The sequence below is a fragment of the Triturus cristatus genome, chromosome 3_1 (genome assembly GCF_964204655.1).
Source record: "Triturus cristatus chromosome 3_1, aTriCri1.1, whole genome shotgun sequence".
NCBI lineage: Eukaryota > Metazoa > Chordata > Amphibia > Caudata > Salamandridae > Triturus > Triturus cristatus.
In genome coordinates this window covers 479,623,221-479,644,857 of record NC_140583.1, presented here as the reverse complement: position 1 = coordinate 479,644,857, position 21,637 = coordinate 479,623,221, and the positions used below count along the sequence as shown (strand labels likewise).

General features: G+C 42.1%; 1 protein-coding gene across 1 annotated transcript in view; it reads left to right on the top strand.

Moving 5' to 3' along the window:
• Positions 1-21,637, top strand: part of IL16 (interleukin 16) — a 482,340-nt gene that overhangs the window by 303,384 nt on the left and 157,319 nt on the right. The window contains exons 11-12 of the mRNA XM_085644300.1: positions 9,662-9,749; positions 12,406-12,890. Coding sequence (XP_085500426.1) covers positions 9,662-9,749; positions 12,406-12,890 — 573 coding nt within the window. The remainder of the gene's footprint in view (positions 1-9,661; positions 9,750-12,405; positions 12,891-21,637) is intronic.

The window sequence follows — 21,637 nt, the reverse complement described above, 5'->3', positions numbered from 1 at the left end:
GTAGGTGCTCCCAAGTGGGCATTTTACATTTTATTACCCCTCCTCCGTATATCTTAGCTCACCTCCAATTAATAGCCTGGCCCAAATTGACATTACCTTTCGGTTTCTACCATTGCAGATGGCCACTGAACATTAAACCAATTACCTAAAATAGTAATTATGTCTTACTCCCATACCTATTGTATTCCATCAAATGAACTATAAGAGATGTTATGCACATCATTACTCTAAAACAAAAAAACAAAGCAAAATCCCTCATTCTCACCGAAAGTGTCTTAAATAGTGCATACTCTTTATGTCTGAAATTGAGTTGTAATTATAAATTAATCTATCTAAAACTGGTCTAGGCCTGAACTGAAAAGCTATATTGCTGTCTCTATAGGGCCTTTATTTATAAACATACAGATCTTCATCTGAATTTAATCCCTTTGGTGTTTTGCTATTAAGAATTACAATGTACTTAGTCTCCAGCTGCTTCAATTTGAATTCTCTATTGCCTCCTCTTCTCCTTTTAGGAAACAAGTCTATTACATAATATAACAGATCTTCTAACCTGCCATTGTGTGATTCTGGCAACTGGGAAACTTTTATCTTCATTTTTGACAGCCCTTACGTTTTGTAGAATTCTCACAGGGACCATGTGAATAGTGCTTCCCACATACATCTTGGGGCAGGGACATTGCAATATGTATACCACATAGTCACTCCAGCAATTGAATGATTTGTGTATCTTTAATGGAGTTCTCAGTAACGGTGATATAACTTCCTTCTTACTCTGACCATGTGTGCATGCCTTGCACCAATGACATTTTTGGAACCCAAAATTGCCTCTAAGCCAGGTGTCAGATTGTTGTACCTCTGGACTCCTGACTACCAGTTCCTGACGCATGGACTTGGAACGCCTAAAAGTAAGTAGGGGCTTTCTGGGGACCACATGGTCTATCACAAGGTCACTTTGTATGGGGTTCAATGCATAGTTAATATGCCTCTCACTTTCTGATAATAAGTGTGATACCCTGTAATCATTCTAAGTTCATTTCTGTCACCTGCCTACTTACTTACTTCTTTCTGTGAAAACACCAAAGCTTCTCTTGACATCCTCTCTGCTTTGCTTTTAGCTTGATTTAACACCCGAGGACTGTAACCTCTCTCAGCAAATCTATTCTGGAGTTCTGTCTGCCCTTCCCTCAGGGTAGTTTCCTCGCTGCAATTTCTCTTCATCCTATGATGTTCAGCATAAGGGATGCTTTGTCTTCATTTGTTTGGATGGAAACTTTTTGAATGCAGAATAGAATTTCCTGTGGTGGGTTTTCTTTGAGTTTTCATATGTATTCTGTTGTTTTTTACAAAAACAACCAAATCAAGGAAGCAAACCTCTGTGGTGCTTATGATAGTTTTAAAATTCAGATTTAGATTGTTGTTGTTCATTTTTTTCACCAACGCCTGTGCGGACTCAAGGGTGGCGTTCCAAAGAATGAATAAATCGTCAATGAACCTCATCCAGAGGACCATATTCTCTGCCCACTCCATGGCATACTGTGCCATGAGCACCTGCTCCTCCCACCACCCCATGTGTAGATTGGCGATTAGGGGCAAAGCAGGTGCCCTTGGCAGGGCCCCTCACTTGCCTGTAGGTGTCTTTTCCAAACATAAAGAAGTTGTTCTTCAGACACCATTCCGTCATTTTCAAGAGCATGGCTGTATGCTGATGAAGATGTATTGGCCTAGTGCCCAAAAAGTGTGACACGGCTTTGAGCCCATCTTTATGGGAGATACTCGAATACAGGAAGGTGACATCTAATGTCATAAGTACGTAAGCGCTTTCCCATGTGATATCGTGGATTCTTTTTAGAAAATCTCCTGTGTCCTAGATATAGGATGTTAAATTGCATACATGCTCTTGCAGTAAATAATCTATGCATCGAGAGGTGGTCTCAAGCAAACTTCCTATAGCAAAAATTATTGGTCTAACTGGAGGATTCTGATAATGCTTGTGTATCTTGGGGATCAGGTGTAAGATGGGAGTTACTGATGCATCCACTTTCAAATAAAGACACTCTTCTTGTATGATCAAGCCTGTCCCTCTCCACTTAGATAACTCTGCAAAATATGTCTTTGATTTCAACCATATTTGATAGTGACACCTTACAATAGCAGGTGGACTACTATGTCCTTTCTGTTTTTAACTTTGTTGACTAATTGTTGGTACCTGGCCCCCTGTGCTCCATTAGCAGACAAAAATTCCTCACTTAATGCCACTGATAATGCTTTCAAATCGGTAATCACCAGTTCTGTAATATGTCCAAAGAGTCCCTAGGTAGAATAGGAAGGAATATTGAATTTAGTTTAAATGGAGTCTCAACACTTCCATAAATATCAATCCCAAGGGCATCTGCCGTTTCCCTGGCAGAGGATAATAAATGTCTTCCTTCATTATGCCTTTTCAACTGTTTTAAATCATATAGGAGTTCCATGTCTGTAATTGCTAAATCTGTTCCTTGTGCTTCTCACTGACCAGCAGGGCCGCTTTTTCCTCTGTCCTTATTGCTGAAAAACGTCCTAAATTTTAGCTTGCTCATAACTCAAAAAAGTGAATACGAGTTTGTCCGTAATTAAAGTTGGTTCAATTATAGTATGACAATCCTAAGGAGAGTACATCTTCTTACCTGGATAGTTCTAGATCCAATAGATTGACTATAGTTTGGGCATTGTCAATCCTCATTGTTTACGCTGCCGCACTTGCTTGGTTTGGTTCCATGCCTTCTCCTTCTTCTTTGGCACCTCCTTTGATGAACATTCTTCTTCGCTGAGGGTGAGGCCTTGTGTTTCATTCGCAAACTAACTGTAAAAAACAGAGTTCTTTAGTGACTGTGGGTGGTTCTCGATTGTTGCCCATATTGGCAGAAGCCCCTCCTCCTCTTCCAGATTTGTCTTAACTTCTGAACTAAATTCAGAACTTGTCTTCGTTATTGTAGATTTACCTTGGTTAGGTGCTTTGTTGGAAAACTTTTGTCTACATATGTTGTCAAATATATGTGCAAAAGAATATATATGCCCCCTCTGATAGTCACTTTTATCTCTCAAGAATCACTGTCTTACGATCTTTGATTGCTTGCTCGTATTTGTTTTAATTTGCTCTCCATTTCTTTCTCCAAAATGTGGATTTTCTCTTGATTAGTATGCTGACTCAGGTCCTGTTGTATTACTCGTATTTCCTCCATTTTTTTTTTTGCAAATCTGTTTTTATTAAGTTTAGACTGTAGTACAGGTGTATATCGTACGGCATCACATTTCACATACATTGAGTCAGAAACGTATACAGGCTAGTAAATCATGCCAACTGCCAAGAGGGGGGGGGACAACCTGGTGTCTGTTAGCGCGCCCACCGCCGCCCTCCTCTCGTATTTCCTCCATTATCTTGACCCGAATATGTTTGGTATATTTTGCAAGAATCGTCATCATGTTTTTCAAAGATTCTGCACTGCTAGCGAACCACTCTTGCAACATTTCCAGGTCTAGATTTTCATAAGTAGGGGCTATTAACACCTGCAGCCCCCTTGGGCCTCACCCTACTTCCAAATACTTTTGGAGCAATTTACACTCCCACCATTTTCGCTCTTACTCAATTTGCATTTGCCCTGCTTCAAGGTCAAACCCTGCTTCTCAATTGTGCACAAACTTGTCATACATGCTCCAAGTGTTCTTGCTTATATTTTGAAAAGATTAAAATGTCATCTTGAAAACATTTGACAAAAGATTCCATTCCCAGGGAAATTTGAAACATTGCTCTCTGGAAAACAGATGCCTCTAACCCTAGGCCAAACGGCATCCACTTGAGCTGGTATAAACTCTTGGAGTAATGAAAGTGGTGAGAAGTAGAGTCTACACTGAGTTCAATTTGGTGATAAGCTGAACGCAAATCCAGCACAGAGAACACACTAATCACCTCTTTGATGGGTGGAGGATGGCAGTCTACCATAATATTTGTACAATATTTAATGCTCTAAGTTTGATGCATAATCTTTACCAATTTTGTAGGAAATCTAGCAACCCAGGAGAGAGTTCAATAAGATTTATTTGAGAGACAGCACAGTACCATCTTTCTGTCCTGACAGTCCACTCCCCAGTGTGAAAAATAGCTAGGCAGTTAAAGTGAACCCATAAAAACTATATAAATGCACTACCCATGTCACAAAACTCCTGCTTTGGCAAACCTGCAGTTCAATGAGGGGATCTGTCCCAGCAGTGTCTCCTTTCAAAGCAGAGAGATACCTGTTAGGCAGGCGGGGATGTCAACATAGTGCAGATAGTTCACTCCGCCCCTATAGCAGACCAGCAGACTGTCTACCATGGTCTAAATGTTCCCCTAAAGCCCTCAATACAAGTGGTCCAGTAACTATTGTGATACTATCGCACCTGGTCAAATTTGACTCTGCAGGGTCGAAAAATATCTAGTGTGATACATACCACTCAGTTACAAGTAGTTTTTGGGGACTAACATTTAGTTTTCGGTGTGGTAAACACCAGGTATTTTCCCCTGATAAATATCGGCCAGTTTGACATGCCTATATTCATCACAAAACTCTTAATTGGGTAGCTACCACACATATTGCAATTAACTGGGCCGCTTGTAATGTGGACCCAAGTCTCTGCTCAGCTTCCTTCAACTTCTCAGGCTTGGACCTCCTCTTAACTTAGGACACAGGTGTAGCTGATTTGTGATTTGTGCTCCTAAACATTGTCAGCTTGGACCACATTACTTACAGTATTCTCCAACAGGCTTAAGAAGTTTCCTTGTAGGCCCCATGATCCATCTATATTCCAGCTGTGGATGCAAATACCAACCACACACCAAATCCTGTATATTCCTTTGCAGGTCGCCTCATTAACGCAAGGTCTGCCTCCAAAAATGTTCAGGACATCCATGATCTCTACTGAATGGCGCTATTTATATCGATATACTCCTTTAAAACATCCTCCATTAAAACAGAGAAAATTAAAGGTGGTGGAGTGACTCTTCATGACTCACAAGCCCGCAAGGTAATTTAAGGCCTTACATGAATTTCATTGGAACATTTGCAGGCCATAACCAGCTGTTTTTTATCCATATTTTAAGATGGTATTCCACCATCCTAAACAGAAACGTTCCTCTTTCCAGTAGACAAGCATCACATCATGCACCATATTCTTACACATCTTTCGAGATTTTTTATTTGATTAACCGCTGAACCATCTTGGCTCCATTCAACATGTTGCTCAACCATCTTAAACCAGAAGGCACAGCCAGGATCTCCATTCAGCATTGAGCCTCAGTCTTTTTAAAAAAAAATGTTTTAAATATTTTTTATTTTTGCAAAGGATTCAAACACAAGAAATACAAACAAAAAGATAACTTGTTACAACTTTTTCGTGTACATTTCATTTTCTAGGGGGATAATAATAATACAGAGAAAGACAAAAAAAAGGAGTAATAAAAAAAAATCACTAAGTGATAGACAGTGAAAAATAATAAGGAATAATTAGCACATCAATCCTGAATCATACCATGCCGGATAGCATTAAACTTCCGTGGTGCCTTAATACCTCTAACCTTAGCCAAAGCTTTGTCTTGCTCAAAATTTCCGATAAAAATACTCCACCACGCCATTACATTACATGGGTTTGGAGAAATCCATACCTGTGCTATAGCCAGTCTAGCAGTAACTATCACTATAGCTATTAATGCCTTCTTCACTCTATTGGCATTGTCGCTGTAGCCCATCATTATCTCAGTGTTAGTGAGAGCCACATCCAATCTAAGTCAAGCCTCAGTCTTCAAATCACCAGTTTCCAGTATTGCTCTTGAGTTTGACCTTGCTGTAGTCAACGTAATCATCAAAGGGAAGATGCAGCAGAAATCCAGAAATTAACAGATCAGATACCAACTATCCTAAATCAGAACTAATCAAAAATCTAACCAGTGCATTTGTGCAAGCTATCTTTATTACAAATGACCACATTTGGTCCTTCCCTCCTAAAAACTGGGAATTAAAGTTAGCCACCCCCAATCTGCCAAATATGAAATGCAGTCTTACAAAGGGTATTTTATTTTTATTAAAGACCACCACCTGCCAAATAGAAGCCCCTTGGAATGACAGTGATTCAAATGCTGAACACTGGGCCATCACAGTGTATGCCGGTATCATTCCATGGTTACAAGCTAGCATCCACCAGTGCAAAAGACCAACTTCCTGGCCTGCACAGCAGATGCAACAAACTAAATTGGATCGATTCTGTGATTGCTTCAATATATTCCCAACAAAACTGAACTCTCTTCTGTGACTTGAATAACATCTTTTTGTTATTTTTCAAAACACGAGTGCCTTTAATTGTGCAAGCACCATATATGTACCCTATCACCCAAACACTAAAAACCTCATCAAATCTCAAAGCCAAACAACGGAGAAAAGCATGGGCAGAATACAGAGTTTCACCCATTCTAAATCAGATCCCCAGCCTTATTGATCTGTACCTGGTTGTTTCCCATTTGTACATTGAACATCTTATGTCACCACTCTTGTTGCACTTTATTGTGTGCTCATTGGGGGCACTGGGCACTTGTTTGGCACATTATGACTTTTGTATATGTTATGAAGAGCTATTAAAATATTACTGCTTTGGTTGAATGGAGTGGTGTTATGCTTCATTACTACATTGGCTGTATTGTGCAATTTGTTTTGCCTCAAACATTGTAAAATGAGTCCTTTGTAATCCAGTGTCTTGCATATACATATATACCCAGGTTCCTTTTAGGCATATTGAGTTGCTCTTGCTTTGTTTTTGCGAAGAAATTATGAGAAAGCCCACAAAACAATGAATTTTACAGATCAATGATTCTTTCCATAGTTACTCTGAAGACCTTGTATGCAAACCATTTTCCCTACCTCCTCCCCTTCCCTGTGGTGTCTGAGGTGGCCTGTTAAGTGGCACCCAGCGCTTGCTAAAAAAAAGTTGTGATAAATAAAACACATGAATAAAAAAATACTGTTGAAAAATTATAGCTATACGTCTGATGGAATGCTCCTCTTTTAACTAGTGGAAAGAAATATAGCAAGCATGTAACCTGCTTTATTAAATTGGCCCAAAAATGCAGCAAAAAATACAATTAGAAATCTTTTTTCAACAGATTTGAAAACTGAAAACAAATTATGTGGAAGTGTTGGAAAATGACCCTTTCTGAAGGCTTCCCCAAACTTTTGACCTTCCTCTTCTTTTTCTGATCGTCTTTTTGCTGACTTTGGTACTCTGAACACTTTAGCAGACTGACCAGTGCTAATGTGCATGTGTTTCTCCCTTAAACATGGTTACATTTGTATATGCACAATGGCCATATTTAGTTTACTTGTAAGTCCCCCTTAAAGTGGTATACCATATAGCCAGAGCCTGTAACTTAAATGCTACTAATGGGCCTGCAGCACTGATTGTGCTACCCACACAAGTAGCCTTTCAAACTTCTCTCAGGTCTACCATTGCAGGGCCTGTGTGTGCAGTTTCCTGCCACTTCGACATGGCATTTAAAACCCTTGGCCAAGCCTTAAACTGCCCTTTTATTACACAGAAGGCACCCCTAAGATAGGCCCTGGGTAGCCCATAGGGCAGGGTGCTTTATAAGTAAAAGGTAGGATATGTTGCTGTTAAGTTTTGCAAGTCCTGGTAGTGAGAAACACTCAAATTCATTTTTCACTCCTGTGAGGCCTGCTCAGCTCATTAGTTAGCAATGAGAATTCCTTAATGCACTTTTAAGATGTAATTACTGATCAGAAAGCAGTAGCTGCATCATGTTTTATATCTTTGGAATGGTAATAATAAATCCTCTTTATTGGAAAAGTTGGATTTAACAATACTATTTTAAAAATACCACTTTTAGAAAGTGGGCACTTTTCTGCTTCTACTGCTCCATGTGCCTGCAGCCTGTCTTCAATACACGTCTGGGATAAGTGACAGCTACAGTTTGTGCATTCCCTCTTGACATGCACAAATACAGGAAGGGTAGGTGTGACAGAGAACTCATCTGCATTCATCTGCATTCTGATTGCTCTTTCTCGGCAGGAAGAGAGGGGTGAGCTGACACTTACACCTGAATAGGCAGTGTCCTGTGTCCTACACAAAGGGCTAATTACCCCCTATTGAAAGCCTGGAGCCAATGTTGGGAAGAAAGGGCCTGTGTGAACTTCAAGGACTCTTCTTTGAAGTCACCCCCACTTCAAAGGCACAACTGGGTTTAAGTCCTGGGGCACACCTCTCTACCAAGACAGTACACTACTGTATTTGTGACAAAAATTGGCATGAGTAAAGACTGCTGTGCTACAAGGATTGCCACTCAGCTTGATTGCTGCTTCTCTGAAAGAGCTGCTTTTCTGCTTTGTTGTGTTGCCTTGCTGCCTGATGATTGATGCCCTGCTGAGGACAAGGACTGGACTCATCTCACTTGAGCCTAGAGTGACTCCAAAGACTTGCTTGCTTGCCCCCTGTTCTGAAGTCTCAGGGCCATCAAAGACTTCTTTTAACCCTGAAACAGCACCTGGACTTTGCCATCTGTGAGTTCTGCCCTCCCAGATAGTGCCACTCCAGTCTTGAGCCCTTGAAAGTGAGCTTCTGCTGTACAGAACCATCAAAACCGACGCTGTGACGACTTAGCGCCAATCGGAACGGATACATTGGCCTTCGACGCCAACGCAGGTGCCAATCAACGACATTGTATTGATGGACTGTGCATCTCAATGTCGATGGACAGTATGGCTTGACTGCGACACATCACCTGCATCATAAACGGGTTTATCAACAAAGTCTTTATCGAATGTAGGGATCAGAACCGATGCATCGAGTCTTCGACGTTTCCTTCATTCGAATTTCTTTTTAGCGGGACATGCATGAGTCCGGTAGCCAGTCTGTCCTCCATCGTAGTCGACCTGAACTTTGGATTTACCCTGGTCCAGCCCGATCTCAATTAACCTCTAAGCGCTATTTGCTTATTAGCACTACATTTTGATTAATTCTTTAAAAATTCATAACTCCAGTTGTACTTATTGGATTTTTGTCGTTTTGGTCTTGTTTTACTCATAAAAATATAACCTATTTGTCTAACCCACTGTGGAGCATTTTTTGTGGCATTTTCATTGTGCTAGTGTGTGTGTGTGTGTGTGTTGCACAAATACTTTACACATTGCCTCGTTAGATAAGCCTGACTGCTCTGTGCCAAGCTCCCAGACGGTGAGTACAAGATATCTTTTAAAATGTAGCTAGCTTACCCTGACTAGAGTGGTAATTCCTTTTTAGTACAGTGTGCATAATCTGACAACCAGAATCCCCATTTCTAACATGAAGATTTTGTCTTTAGGATATTTTCGAGTATATTCTTGAATGCTTAGAATTACCAAAGTAAACATTTTTGGTATAATGCATTGGATTAATGATATCCTAAATAGTTGGTGAGAAAAGGGTTATAACAGCCATCATTTATTGGGAAATGAAACTTTTTTCTTTTTACGAGGATTTATTTTCGCAGACCTTCACCTACCTGAACATAGTTTTGATTTCCTTAGTCTGTTGGAAGGAGACTGGCGGTTTTAATATTCAATATCCTTCAAAAACATTTTTTTACTTAAGCAATCTCAATTTCCAGGTTTCTGAGAAGCAGCTGAAGGAAGCTGTTGCCCACGCAGTGGAAAGCAGCAAACTTTTGAGGGACCGGCATCAATGGAGCATGGACGGTAAGCTGACTGAAATAACGTATCTAATTCATTGCACTTCCCACAGGTGATTTACTAAAGACTAGTCCATAATTTGCACAGGTGTGAGGATGGTATACACAATGAGTATTTTGCATAAAAGATATTGTGGACATTTAGACTCTCTTCATCTTTTCATGCTATTCTTGGAATGTTTAAAAATAGCATGATGGATATTTCTGAATTGTAATGATGCACTAATTGCAAACATATACTTGCTAACTGAATGTTCTGCAAAATGGTGTAAATTGTATCATAAATGGCACATGGTTTATACTTAATCCGCTTTTTTCTGTTTGAAGTCAAGACTGCTTTGGCATCCTGCGTGCATTGACTTGATTTTTGTTGATCACTCGAAGATTATGTGCTTTTGTGCATTCTATTGCCTGTGCACACTTTCTTCTCCCTTCTATAGTTGATATTTGTGCACCACATCTGCCTGTCTTATCATATTTCCTTCCATTGCCCTCAGTCTTGGGCTCTGTCAACTGCAAGGGAAAACTTTACCAATGCCATCAAATTTAACATCAGGAGTGCGTTAATAATACCGAAATAACTGTCCTAACACATATGACAAGTTACAGCTTCAGGTAAGACAGTGAGTAAGACATTGAGGCCCAGATGTGCTAACATTTTATGTTGGGATTGCTTCACTTTTTTGATGTAGCTCCGACACAAAGGGCCAGATGTACGACCGTTTTTTGCGGTCGCAGAGGGGTTTCAAACACCTATGCGACTGTAAAAAACGAGTTGGCTATGTACTATTCCAATTTTGCGAGTCACAAATTATATGCGACTCGCAAAATAGGAATAGCGAGTCGCTATTAGGAAGGGGCGTTCCAAGGGCATCCCTTCCTAATAGTGAGTCCTCCGGGTATGTACGACTCTTTTGCGACCGCAAGCGCGGTCGCAAAACAGTCGCAGTTTACCACCCTTCTCAGAAGGGTGGTAAAGCACTTGCAAACGGGAAGGGGTCCGCAGGGGACCCCGTCCCCTTTGGAAATGCAGGGTAAAATATTTTTTAAGGGCAGGCAGTGGTCCCAGGAACCACTACCTGGCCTTTAAAAATGAAACGAAAACGTTTCATTTTTTCTTTTTTAAATGCATTCCGTTTTCCTGTAAGGAAAACGGAATGCATTTAAAAAAATAAAACTGCTTTATTGAAAAGCAGTCACAGACATGGTGGTCTGCTGACCCCATCAGGCCACCATCCCTGTGCGGCTGGCCAGTCCCAATAGCGTCGCAAGTTGCGAGTGGCTCATGAATATTGACGAGCCTCGCATTTTGGGACCCATTGGGAACATTGGATTAGTGCCTCGCAATTTGCAACCCGCAATTTGTCACAAATTGTGAGAGGCCCAAATCCAATGGTCGTACATCTGGCCCAAAATGTATTTCTTGATATACTAAGCAACACAAATTCCGATTTTCCTGGCTTTGATTTGCTTAGTAAAAAAAATGAAACGGAGCGCATAGCATTGTCTTGCGTTACCTTGCATTGTTGATGCGTACCATGGGAGGAGCATGGGTAGCATGGGTAGTCCTGTGCACCCACCCATGGATTTTGACACACACCCTGGTTTACTAAAGTCAGTAAACCCGGTTTGTGCCAAAATGGTGTGCCTAACAGAGAGAGGCGTAACGAGGAGAAATATCTTCATTTCTCCTCGTTAGTTCCTACTTCCAGTTTGCTTTATTCTGTAGCACACATAAAAAAAAGGAATATGCCCCAAGTATTGCTTTGTGCAGGAAGGTATTGCTTCCCGCACAGAAACAATCCTGCCTGTAGCCTGTTGTGGCGTTAGGCTGCTTGAAGTCCGCCACTGCTAGGAGAGAGCGGAAATGCGCCATATCTTAGCAGATATGGCGAATTTGGCCTCCCTCCCTTTCACTCAACACAGCACAGGAAGTTACCTTGCTGCATTGTGTGAAAGAATAGTAAATCTGCCCCGGAGTTTTGTTAAACATTAGGCACAACTTGTTTTTTTGTCTTACGATGAAATGTAATTATGTAACTTCATTTTTTGGATAATGTTTCTGGGAAATGTTTTTTAGAATGATTCCCCCAGGTGTTAAAACCATGTTTAGAGACTAGTGTCAATGAACGCATGTGATTGGTGAATAAAGACAGTGGGCAGTGTTGCTTTAAAATTGGAAGGATATTCTGCTTACCATATGCTGTGTGTGTGTGTGTGTGTGTATATATATATATATATATATATATATATATATATATATATATATAATTATGCAAATATATTCTATACTTTGCTATACACTAATCCTCCAGTTAACTAATATTTGTAATTGTTTTTGATTTTTTTCAAATTTAACAAGTCTTTCATTCATGTACTGTTTGAATTCAGCATTTTGTCACCACAAAAAAGCTCAAAAATTCACCAATCAATTTGCACAAAAACCGTAACTCTTATAAAAATATGGTCATTTATTATTCAAGAATTTCATCACTCTTTCTATGCACAACCTACAACCTACTTGAATGATTACTACTAAGCAAGAGACTAAAAGATGCTAAAATATGTTTTGATCTGCTAGTGTCATTTTTCGTACCTGCATCATAATTAGCAGTATAATTACATCTATGTATACTAACAAGACCCTCTTTTGCCAACCATAGGTGTTATGCGACTGGAACCCTGCTGGCATGGACAGTACCAGTGTGAAAACTGTATTGAGAAGAGTGTGGCATACCTGTATGCACCTCGGAGAGCCCAGAGAGCAATGACCCGTTCCAGCAGTGACAGCAGTTACAGCAATCGGTCACATTGTGGCAATAGTTCTGCAGCCTTGGATTTAAAGGCCCGAGTCCACAGTGTTGATGTACCCATTAACAGGCAGCCAAGTGAGATCTACAGCTCTTCACGTACCATCTCGGATAACCCTTCCCCCATCTCCATTGAAGTATGTCACCTACCTCAGAGTTTGAAAAAGACACATGGACATGGCGACATCATCATCAAAAAACCAAAAGCAGCCAAACCCAAACCACCTCCCAGAAAATATTTTAAGCAAGACTCTGTAGAAAATGGAGCTTGCGACACAAAACGTGTAAAGGATGATTTACCTGGGCAAGGCCATAGATGTCCTTCGTTAAGTATCCAGGTAAGCAATTTAGTAGCATGCATGTTAGAAATAGGATTGCTGATTGGGTGAGATATGCACCCAGGCCAGGCAGGAACCACCACTCTAGTCAAGGTAAGCTAGATACACACTAAAAGACAACCTGTGCTTACCCTCTGGTAGCTTGGCACTGAGCAGTCAGGCTTATCTAAAGAGGCAATATTTAAAGTATTGGTTCAACACACGCACAGTAACACAATGAAAACACCACTAAAATACTCCACTCAGGGTTAGGAAAATAAGCAATAATGGTGCCATATCCCATGACAAACCTCCCATCGTATGCAGTGAGACCAAATAATGCTCTGACCTCAGTCTGAGTTTTGGGGGGCAGCCATGCCATGATGGTTTCTATCTTGGCCTGAAGGGGTTGCACCTTCCCCTGCCCATCAGGTTTCCCACGTACACCACAGACCCCTGCCCTTTTTGACATGTACTTGCCTTGATAGTCAGGACTGCTTGTTTCAGACCTCAACCAATCAGCTGACACCTGCTGATTGATAACCACCTGGTCGCCTCCCACCACTCAGACCATCACGGCGATCATGTGTTCCATCCACTCTGGGGCACCCACTGATCCCTGCCCCCATAGTCTCTTCAACCTAGGAACCAACCCTATTAGCTCGGAACTCACCAGCATCATCACCTCCATCTCCACAGCAGCCTTCCTGGACAGATGGAACCAGAGAGGTCAAACCCCTCCTAAAGAAACCCTTTGCCGACCCCAGTGATATCAAATGTTTTCAATTTACCTGCTCCCCCACACAGCCAAAGTACTTGAGAATGTCATCTACCAACAGCTCACCGAATATCTGGAACCGGATACCTGGCACCTACTCGACGCCTTACATTCAGGATTCCATGCCAACCACAGCACTGAGACTGCGCTGATCACCACCACAGATTACATCAGAACTCTCCTCAGCTGAAGATGAAATTGTGGCCCTGATCCTCCTTAACCTCTCTGCTGCTTTCAACACTGTCTCCCACCACAACCTTGTCGAGAGACTCTACAACATTGGTATAGAGCAAAGTGCCCTCAAGTGGATTACCACTGCTCATAAAAGAAGCCCAATAGTACAATTTGAAATCGGAAAGTGCAAGACTGCCTCGGTTAAATGGATATTTAAAAAACTTGATAGCCCGACGTGCACACCTATATCCCCAGATGAGGCTGACTACTATCCCGTCTAGTTACTTAAAAAAATGATTCGGCAGTTTCAAAGGAATGGACCTGAATAAATAAAGAAACTTAGGAAGAATTGTCATTTTTATGATATTACATCGTCCAATAACAATGATAGGAAGCCGTTGCCAGTTCTTGAGTTTCCTGGCAGTCTCATTCAACAATGTTTCATAATTTAATTTAATAATATTTTGAATCTGAGGGGTCATACAAACGCCAAGATATGTGGCTTCTGGGCAACTTCCCATTATAGGGATATCTGGTTTGTAATCCAGTAAAATCTGAGTCTTATCGATATTCAATTTATAACCAGAAAAGATACCAAATCTATCAGCCTCTTGAGTAATTAGTTCAAAAGACCGGGCTGGATCCGTCGAGAAAATTGCGATATCATCCGTATAGGCGTTAAGTTTTAGTTTGTTGAGTCTATGAGATAATGGCTGAATGCCTTGATACATCACGAGTATTCGAATAAAAGGTTCTAGATATAAAGCAAACAACAGGGGAGACACTCCTGTCGTGTACCCCTGTTAATCCCAAAAACCCTGGACTGTAAACCTGCAAAGCTTAGTTTAGCCTGAGGTGAGCGATAAAGCTCCTTCACCCATATCAAAAACCGATCAGAAACTCCCATTGCAGAAAGAGTAGGCCAGAAATAGTCCCATGCCACCCGATCAAACGCTTTCTCTGCGTCTAAGAGTATCATTCCTAATTTTACATTAATTTGCTCTGACAGTTTGAATGCCATAATAGCAGTATTAATTTGGGTCGATGTGTCTCTTCCCTTAATAAAACCATGCTGTTGCCCTGAGACCAATTTCACCATTAATGGAGAAAGGCGATTAGCCAGAATCTTTGCGAACAGTTTGGCATCAGCATTGATAAGTGAGATCGGTCGGTACGATCCGCAAACTGCTGGTGGCTTCTTCTATAGAAAGAAAACCATATTTGTACTATCCCACGAGGGTGGTACCGCACCTAATTCCCCTATTTCACAAATAACTTTAACAAACTATGGAAGTAGGATATTTTTAAAGACTTTCTATGATTCTATCGGGATCTGGTCTTCACCCGCAGCCTTGCCCAAGGGGAGAGATGCTAAAGCCAACCAGATATCCTCAGCCAATATCTCTCATTCCGATTGTGCAACATCCTGAGCTGTTAGCGCTGGTATTCGAGCATTGTCTAAGTATCGAGAAACCTCTTCTTCTTGAGGGAGCATATAGATCTTCATAAAAGAGCACAAATTGCTCCAAGATCGTCCGGTCTTCGGTGTGTAAAACATTATCCACTCCTTTAATTTCAGCGATCTTGCTTTTAGACCTTTTATCAGCAATTTTATATGCTAGTATTCTGCCCACTTGTTCACTATACTCGTATTGTTCAGAGCGAAATTTATTAAAAATAGCTGCCGCTCCTTCCTTGATAATCCCTAATGCCGCCCCTTTCACTTCTATTATTTTAAAATAAATTGGTGATTGATCTTTCTCCTGTCCTCTAACAGATTGTGCATCAGAAAGTTCTAAACCAGTTAAAGTCATAAGAGCCGCCTTAACAGAAGTCTCCTTAGTCTTATTTTTAGACAGTATAAATTGCTGAGTGATGCCTCTTATGAATGCTTCTATGGAGTCCCATATCACATGAGGAGACGCAGTGCCAATATTAAAATACAGAAATTCAGCTAAGAGTTTCCCCATATGCAAAGTATATTCATCGTCCGATAGCAAATATCGTGGAAAAGAAAAAGGCCGCCCTATCTTAACAGCAGGTGTCGGCTGAATTGTTAGTAGTATTGGGTTGTGGTCAGAGGTAATATTTGGACAAACCTCCATCTTAGCTGCGCTCAAGACTGTGTTACTGACCCAAGCCATATCCAACCTTGAGTACTGCCTGTGTGGGCAAGAATAAAATGTAAACCCCGGATAGTCTAGATACAAAGCCTGCCAGGCATCCTGTATATCATGTAAGTGAGCGAGCGAGCTCCAAAATTGTAGTCCGTACTTTCGGCATCCTTAAAATCGGCGCTGAGAGGTTGAGTCTAAAGTTTGATTCATAACGCAATTAAAATCTCCCATGACTGTTAAAGTTCCCTTGAACTCAAGTAGATTTAGCATAAGCGTATTAAAGGCCACTGGGTCATCTGTATTAGGTCCGTAAATCACAGCTAAAACATATTTAATACCATGGACCACCAGTTGAGCAATAGCCCACTTCCCCCTAACATCAGCCATAACCCAATCAGTTTTATAATCCAAGAATTTGCTAGCTAGTATAGCCACACCCCTTATTGAAACTGTCTGAGATGAGCAGACGACACTTTCCTTACAGAATGCACAAACAGCATCCGGTTGCCTCCCTTCACCTCCGAACCCAAGGACATCATATGCAGTGTACCCGAGGGATCACCCCTCAGCACCACTTAAAGGAAAACGGGATGCATTTCAAAAAAGAAATTAAAAGTTTTCTTTTCATTTTTTAAGAGTAGGCAGTGGTCCATGAGACCACTGCCTACTCTTGAAAACCTTTGGGCCCACATTCACAAAGGGGTAGGGGTCCCTTTGAGGACACCTTCTCATTTGCAAATGGGTTACCACCAACTTGAAGTTGATGGTAAACAGCAATAGTTTACGTCTGCATTTCATTTGCGAAAACAATCATACATCCCCTTGCGGCTTGCTTTTAGTAAGGGACGCCCTTAACATGCTCCTTCCTAATACTGACACGCAAACCCTATTCTGTGATTTGGTAATAGGTTACCGATCACAAAATAAGGTTAGTACATTTCAAAAGGCTATTTAGCGGTCACAAACGGCCCAATTCTCTGTTTGCGACCGCTAAAAGCTTTTGTACATGTGGCCCTCTGTCTTTTTATCTTCCCCTCCTTCTGGTTGGAACCCTTTTGGGAGCCCCCGCTCATCCCGCCCGATACCTTTTTGGACACTCTGGTGCTGATCCAATGGGTCTGCCTTCTCAGCAAGTTACCTGGCATGAGGAAGCTTGCTATCAACCAGGTGTTGGCGAAGCTCTGGAGAACAAGTATTAAGAATGTGCTCCTTCAAAAACAAGTTGCAGAACCCTTCATAATCATTAACTTTGCTGCCCCTCACCCAGGTCTTCAGTGCCCCTTACCAGCATGATCCAGAAAATCCACCAATGTTTATGTTGAGAGTTTGTGGCGAGCCCTGAACCATTGCCTGTACTTCTCAGGTGTCAACCCAAACTTTCTGACTAAAATGATTTCATGGCAGTGATGTTAGTCTGCTCCCCCCCTAGTGTAAGGAGTATGTCCCTCACCACTGTGGGCATGTCCCACCACGGACTACCACCCAACCCCGTAACTCCTGTGGGTTCCTGTGCACTTTCAAAGCCAATTCATAGGTTGCTAATCATTTATCTATGTCATCCCCCACACTGTAACTGGGCATTGGGATATGAAATCTGGATGCTTATGCAGACACTGCAGGTATGCTGCCACCAGTTATATTTGTTGCAGGACCCCACTTGGTGGGCTCTAATATCCAGGTCTCTGAGGCTTAGCTCATGGGCCATCTTCCTTTCCTCCATTGCTATTCTCTTCTCCTCAAGAGCTTACTCCTTCTCAAGCTTATCAAGGGGAATGGTCTGGTTATTTTCCTTTTCCTTCTTGGCAACCTCTAGCCTTAGTTTCTTCTCATCCCTCCTGTCCACCCGCTCTTCTGAGGGCAGGCTCCTTGAAGACACACTGCTGCCTACTCTAGAGTGGACTGCCAGTCCTGGGAAGAAATTGCCCCGCCCTCTGTAGGCTGCATGTCCAGACCCTGTGCCGGGTTCTACTCTGATCCTTCCTTAGACACAGATCCCACCCCATCCACTTCTCCTTCTGGGTGGGCACCTGCCCATGTGCTCAAGGCTTTATGAAGCTCTGCCTTCCTGGTACTTCCCTTGTGGAACTCCCCTTTCTCCTGGCATATCCCCTTGAGCTGAGCCACTGTGTATGCTTCCAGGTTGACCAGTTCGAATTACACCTTGCCAGGTAGGACCACAGACCTTGCAGAGAAAAATGGGACTTGGGCAAAAGGACTTTGGAAAAATCAAAAGATGTCAGAATAGGGAGAATTGAAAAAGGCTTGAATTGGTCTCAGTAGAGAGCTGTAGTGAAAAATGAGTTACTATATGGTATTGCAAAACACACAAGATGATGGACGTAATGTTCCACATTGGCATAACATTCACCCCCAGTCACAGATCTGGGTTTAATCCATCGTTATTTTGCTCACCACGCCACCCCAGTTCAGACATGGCCATATGCAAATCAGTCTTGACCCTGTGCCTCATGGGAATAGTCCAGCTCAAACTGCCAAGCCATGTCTTCCCTGGACCGGAATCAAGCATCCTAGGACTGGTTTCGGGGTTTCACCCCTCTTCAGCCAGGATAGCTTGACTCCAGTGGCGTAGTGAGCACGGGATCCACGTCTGGGCATACCCTTCCCACATAGGGCGAACAGCAAAACACACAAGATGATGGACGGAATGTTGTACATTGGCAAAACATTCACCCCCAGTCACAGATCTGGGTTTAATCCATCGTTATTTTGCTCACCACGCCACCCCAGTTCAGACATGGCCATATGCAAATCAGTCTTGACCCTGTGCCTCATAGGAACAGTCCAGCCCGAACTGCCAAGCCATGTCTTCCCTGGACCAGAATCAAGCATCCTAGGACCGCTTTCGGGGTTTCACCCCTTTTCAGCCAGGATAGCTTGACTCCAGTGGCGTAGTGAGTACGGGACCCACGTCTGGGCATACCCTTCCCACATAGGGCGATATGGTATTGCACAAATACAAATTCTATCCTCACTGCTGATCAGCAATGTTAGAAATGGGATTCCTGCTTGGCTGAGGTATGCACTTAGACGAGGCAGGAACCACCACTCTAGTCAGGGTAAGCTAGATACACACTAAAAGATACCCTGTGCTCACTCTCTGGTGAGCAGTCAAGCTTATCTAAAGAAGCAATGTGTAACGTATGTGTGCAACACACACACACACACAGTAACTCAATGATTACACCACAAACACACTTCACACAGGTCTAGTAAAATAGAGAATACTTATCTGTGCAAAATGAGATCAAAATTACAAAAATCCAATCAGTAGAAGCAGGGATTTGAATTTTTAAAGACTAAATACAAAAATAGTGCTTATAAGTCACTAGTGGTCATAAGGTTACTTGAGGTCGCGAGGGACCAGTACAAATCCAAAGTTCAGGCCAACCACAATGGAGGGCAGGCCGCCTACAGGACCCATGCAGGGTCCGCTGAGAAAGTACCTTGGATGAAGCAATGCATTGACGCTGAGGGCTTGATGCGTCATTCTTTTCCATGCCATCTAGTTGCTATGTTGTCATCGAGCTTCACTGAAGTAAAGGCAATGCATCGTCGTCGAGCCATGCTGCTGTAGAACCGCTGTCGTCGAACAGCCTCTGCTTCAAAGGCCGATGCATAGGTTCCAACTAGCGCAGTGGTGACCATGCATTGGTTTTGTAGCAAAACAGCTGCAGAACCCACTTCTGAGGCCTAGAACGTGGGGAGAGCACCTCAGACTAGAGTATGACTCACAGGAGGCAGAGTCCAGCAGCACCAGCAGGGTTATAGAAAGTATTTTGTGTCCCTGAGACTTTAGAAAACAGGAGGCAAGCTAGCAAACCCTTGGAGATCCCTTGGAGGGAAGGCAGAGTCCAACTCTCCGTCAACAGAGTCTGGGTGCAGCAGGCAGCAGGGCAACAAAGATAAAAGCAGTCCTCCAAGAAAAGCAGTTAAGTTGAGTCTTTTAAGCAGCACAGCAGTCCTTCTGACAGAGGTTCAGTTCAAAATCCAGAAGTGCCCGATTTTAGCAGGGCTGAGTCTCAGTACTTATACCCAAAAGTGCCTTTGATATAAGGAGTGACTTCAAAGCAGCTCTCTGAAGTGCACAAGGATCCGTTTTAACCGAGTCATGTTGGACAGGCTATCTGTGGGGGTAAATCAGTGTTTTGTGTTTGAACAGGACGCTACCTATTTAGGTGTAAGTGCCAGCCCCTCCCATTCCTCCCTGCCCAGGAAGACCCATCAGAATGCAGATGAATGCAGAGGTATGCTCAGAATGCAGATGAGCCTCACCTTCCTGTGTTTGTGGCTGTCTATAGGGAAGCACAACACAAAACTGTTACCCACCCCAGATGCGTATTGGAGACAGGTTGTCAATCACATAGAGAAGTAAGTGCAGACTATTGTCTTTTCTAAAAGTGGCATTCCTAAAATAGTAATGTTAAATTCAACTTCACCGTTAAGGAAGATTTATCATTTCCATTCCAAATATATTAAACATGAAAAGGGTATTCCTCTTTGAGCAGGAATTACAGCTTAAACGTATATTGAGGGATTCCCAATGCTGGCCTGTGAGAGAGGTAGGCCTCACAGTAATGAAAAAAGAAACGTATGCTGTTTGCCACTACAAGGACATGCCAAACATACAAATACATGTCCTGCCTTTTACTTACATGGCACCCTGCCCTTAGAGTTCCTTAGGGCATACTTTAGGGGTGATTGTAGTAAAAGGGGCATTTAAGGCTTGGAAACTAGTTTTAATTGCCAAGTCGAAGTGGCAGTAAAATGCACACACAGGCACTGCAGTGGCAGGCCTGAGATAGGCTTGAAGAACTACTTCTGCTGGTGGCACAATCAGTGCTGCAGCTCACTAGTGGTATTTGAAGTAAAGGCCCTGGGCATGTGGTAAACCACTTTACAAGGGTCTTACCAGTACAACAAATATGCCAATTGGGTATACACCAATGTCATCATATTTAGGGGAGAAGCACATACACTTCAGCACTGGTTAGCAGTGGTATAGTCCCCAGAGTCCTATGGCCAACAAAAAGAATCAGCAAAACGTGGAGGCAAAAGGCAAAAATTCCAGAGGGAAGACCACTCCAAGGTTTCCAGGTCTAACAATGCATAAATCATCAACCATGACACAACGACTGCCATATGGCATTGCTACTACGGTGTATAATTGTTCTACCACACATGCCATAAACCTTCATTACAAATATCTGCAATGGTAGCAAAGCACTCTGCTAACTAAATGGGTGTGGTATGACAATATCTTTGTCACAATGTCATCTGACGTAAATATCATGGCTTTGATATTGTTTGCACTCATAGTAATTGAAACTCTACATCCATTGGGGCGATATTGTAAATTATATTTATGACACAAACTTTGTCAGATGATATTTCTGACCGCAATATCATGACAAACAACCGTCTAAATGACATCATAAAATCCTACATAGTCATCAATGATGCGATTGGTCAAATGGAATAGTGTGATGTGTTGAGATGGTTTGAGACTTTGCTTGGTTGTGTGAAGCAGAACATTACCTGATATGCCTGCATCAAATTCAGCAAATTGCTATGAGTATTACCTGGAATCTTTTGTTTTCTTTACTATGACCCTGCAATGAATCGACAATTGTAACATGAATTTGAAGATTTGTTTTGCAAACAATATTTTCCTAACTGGA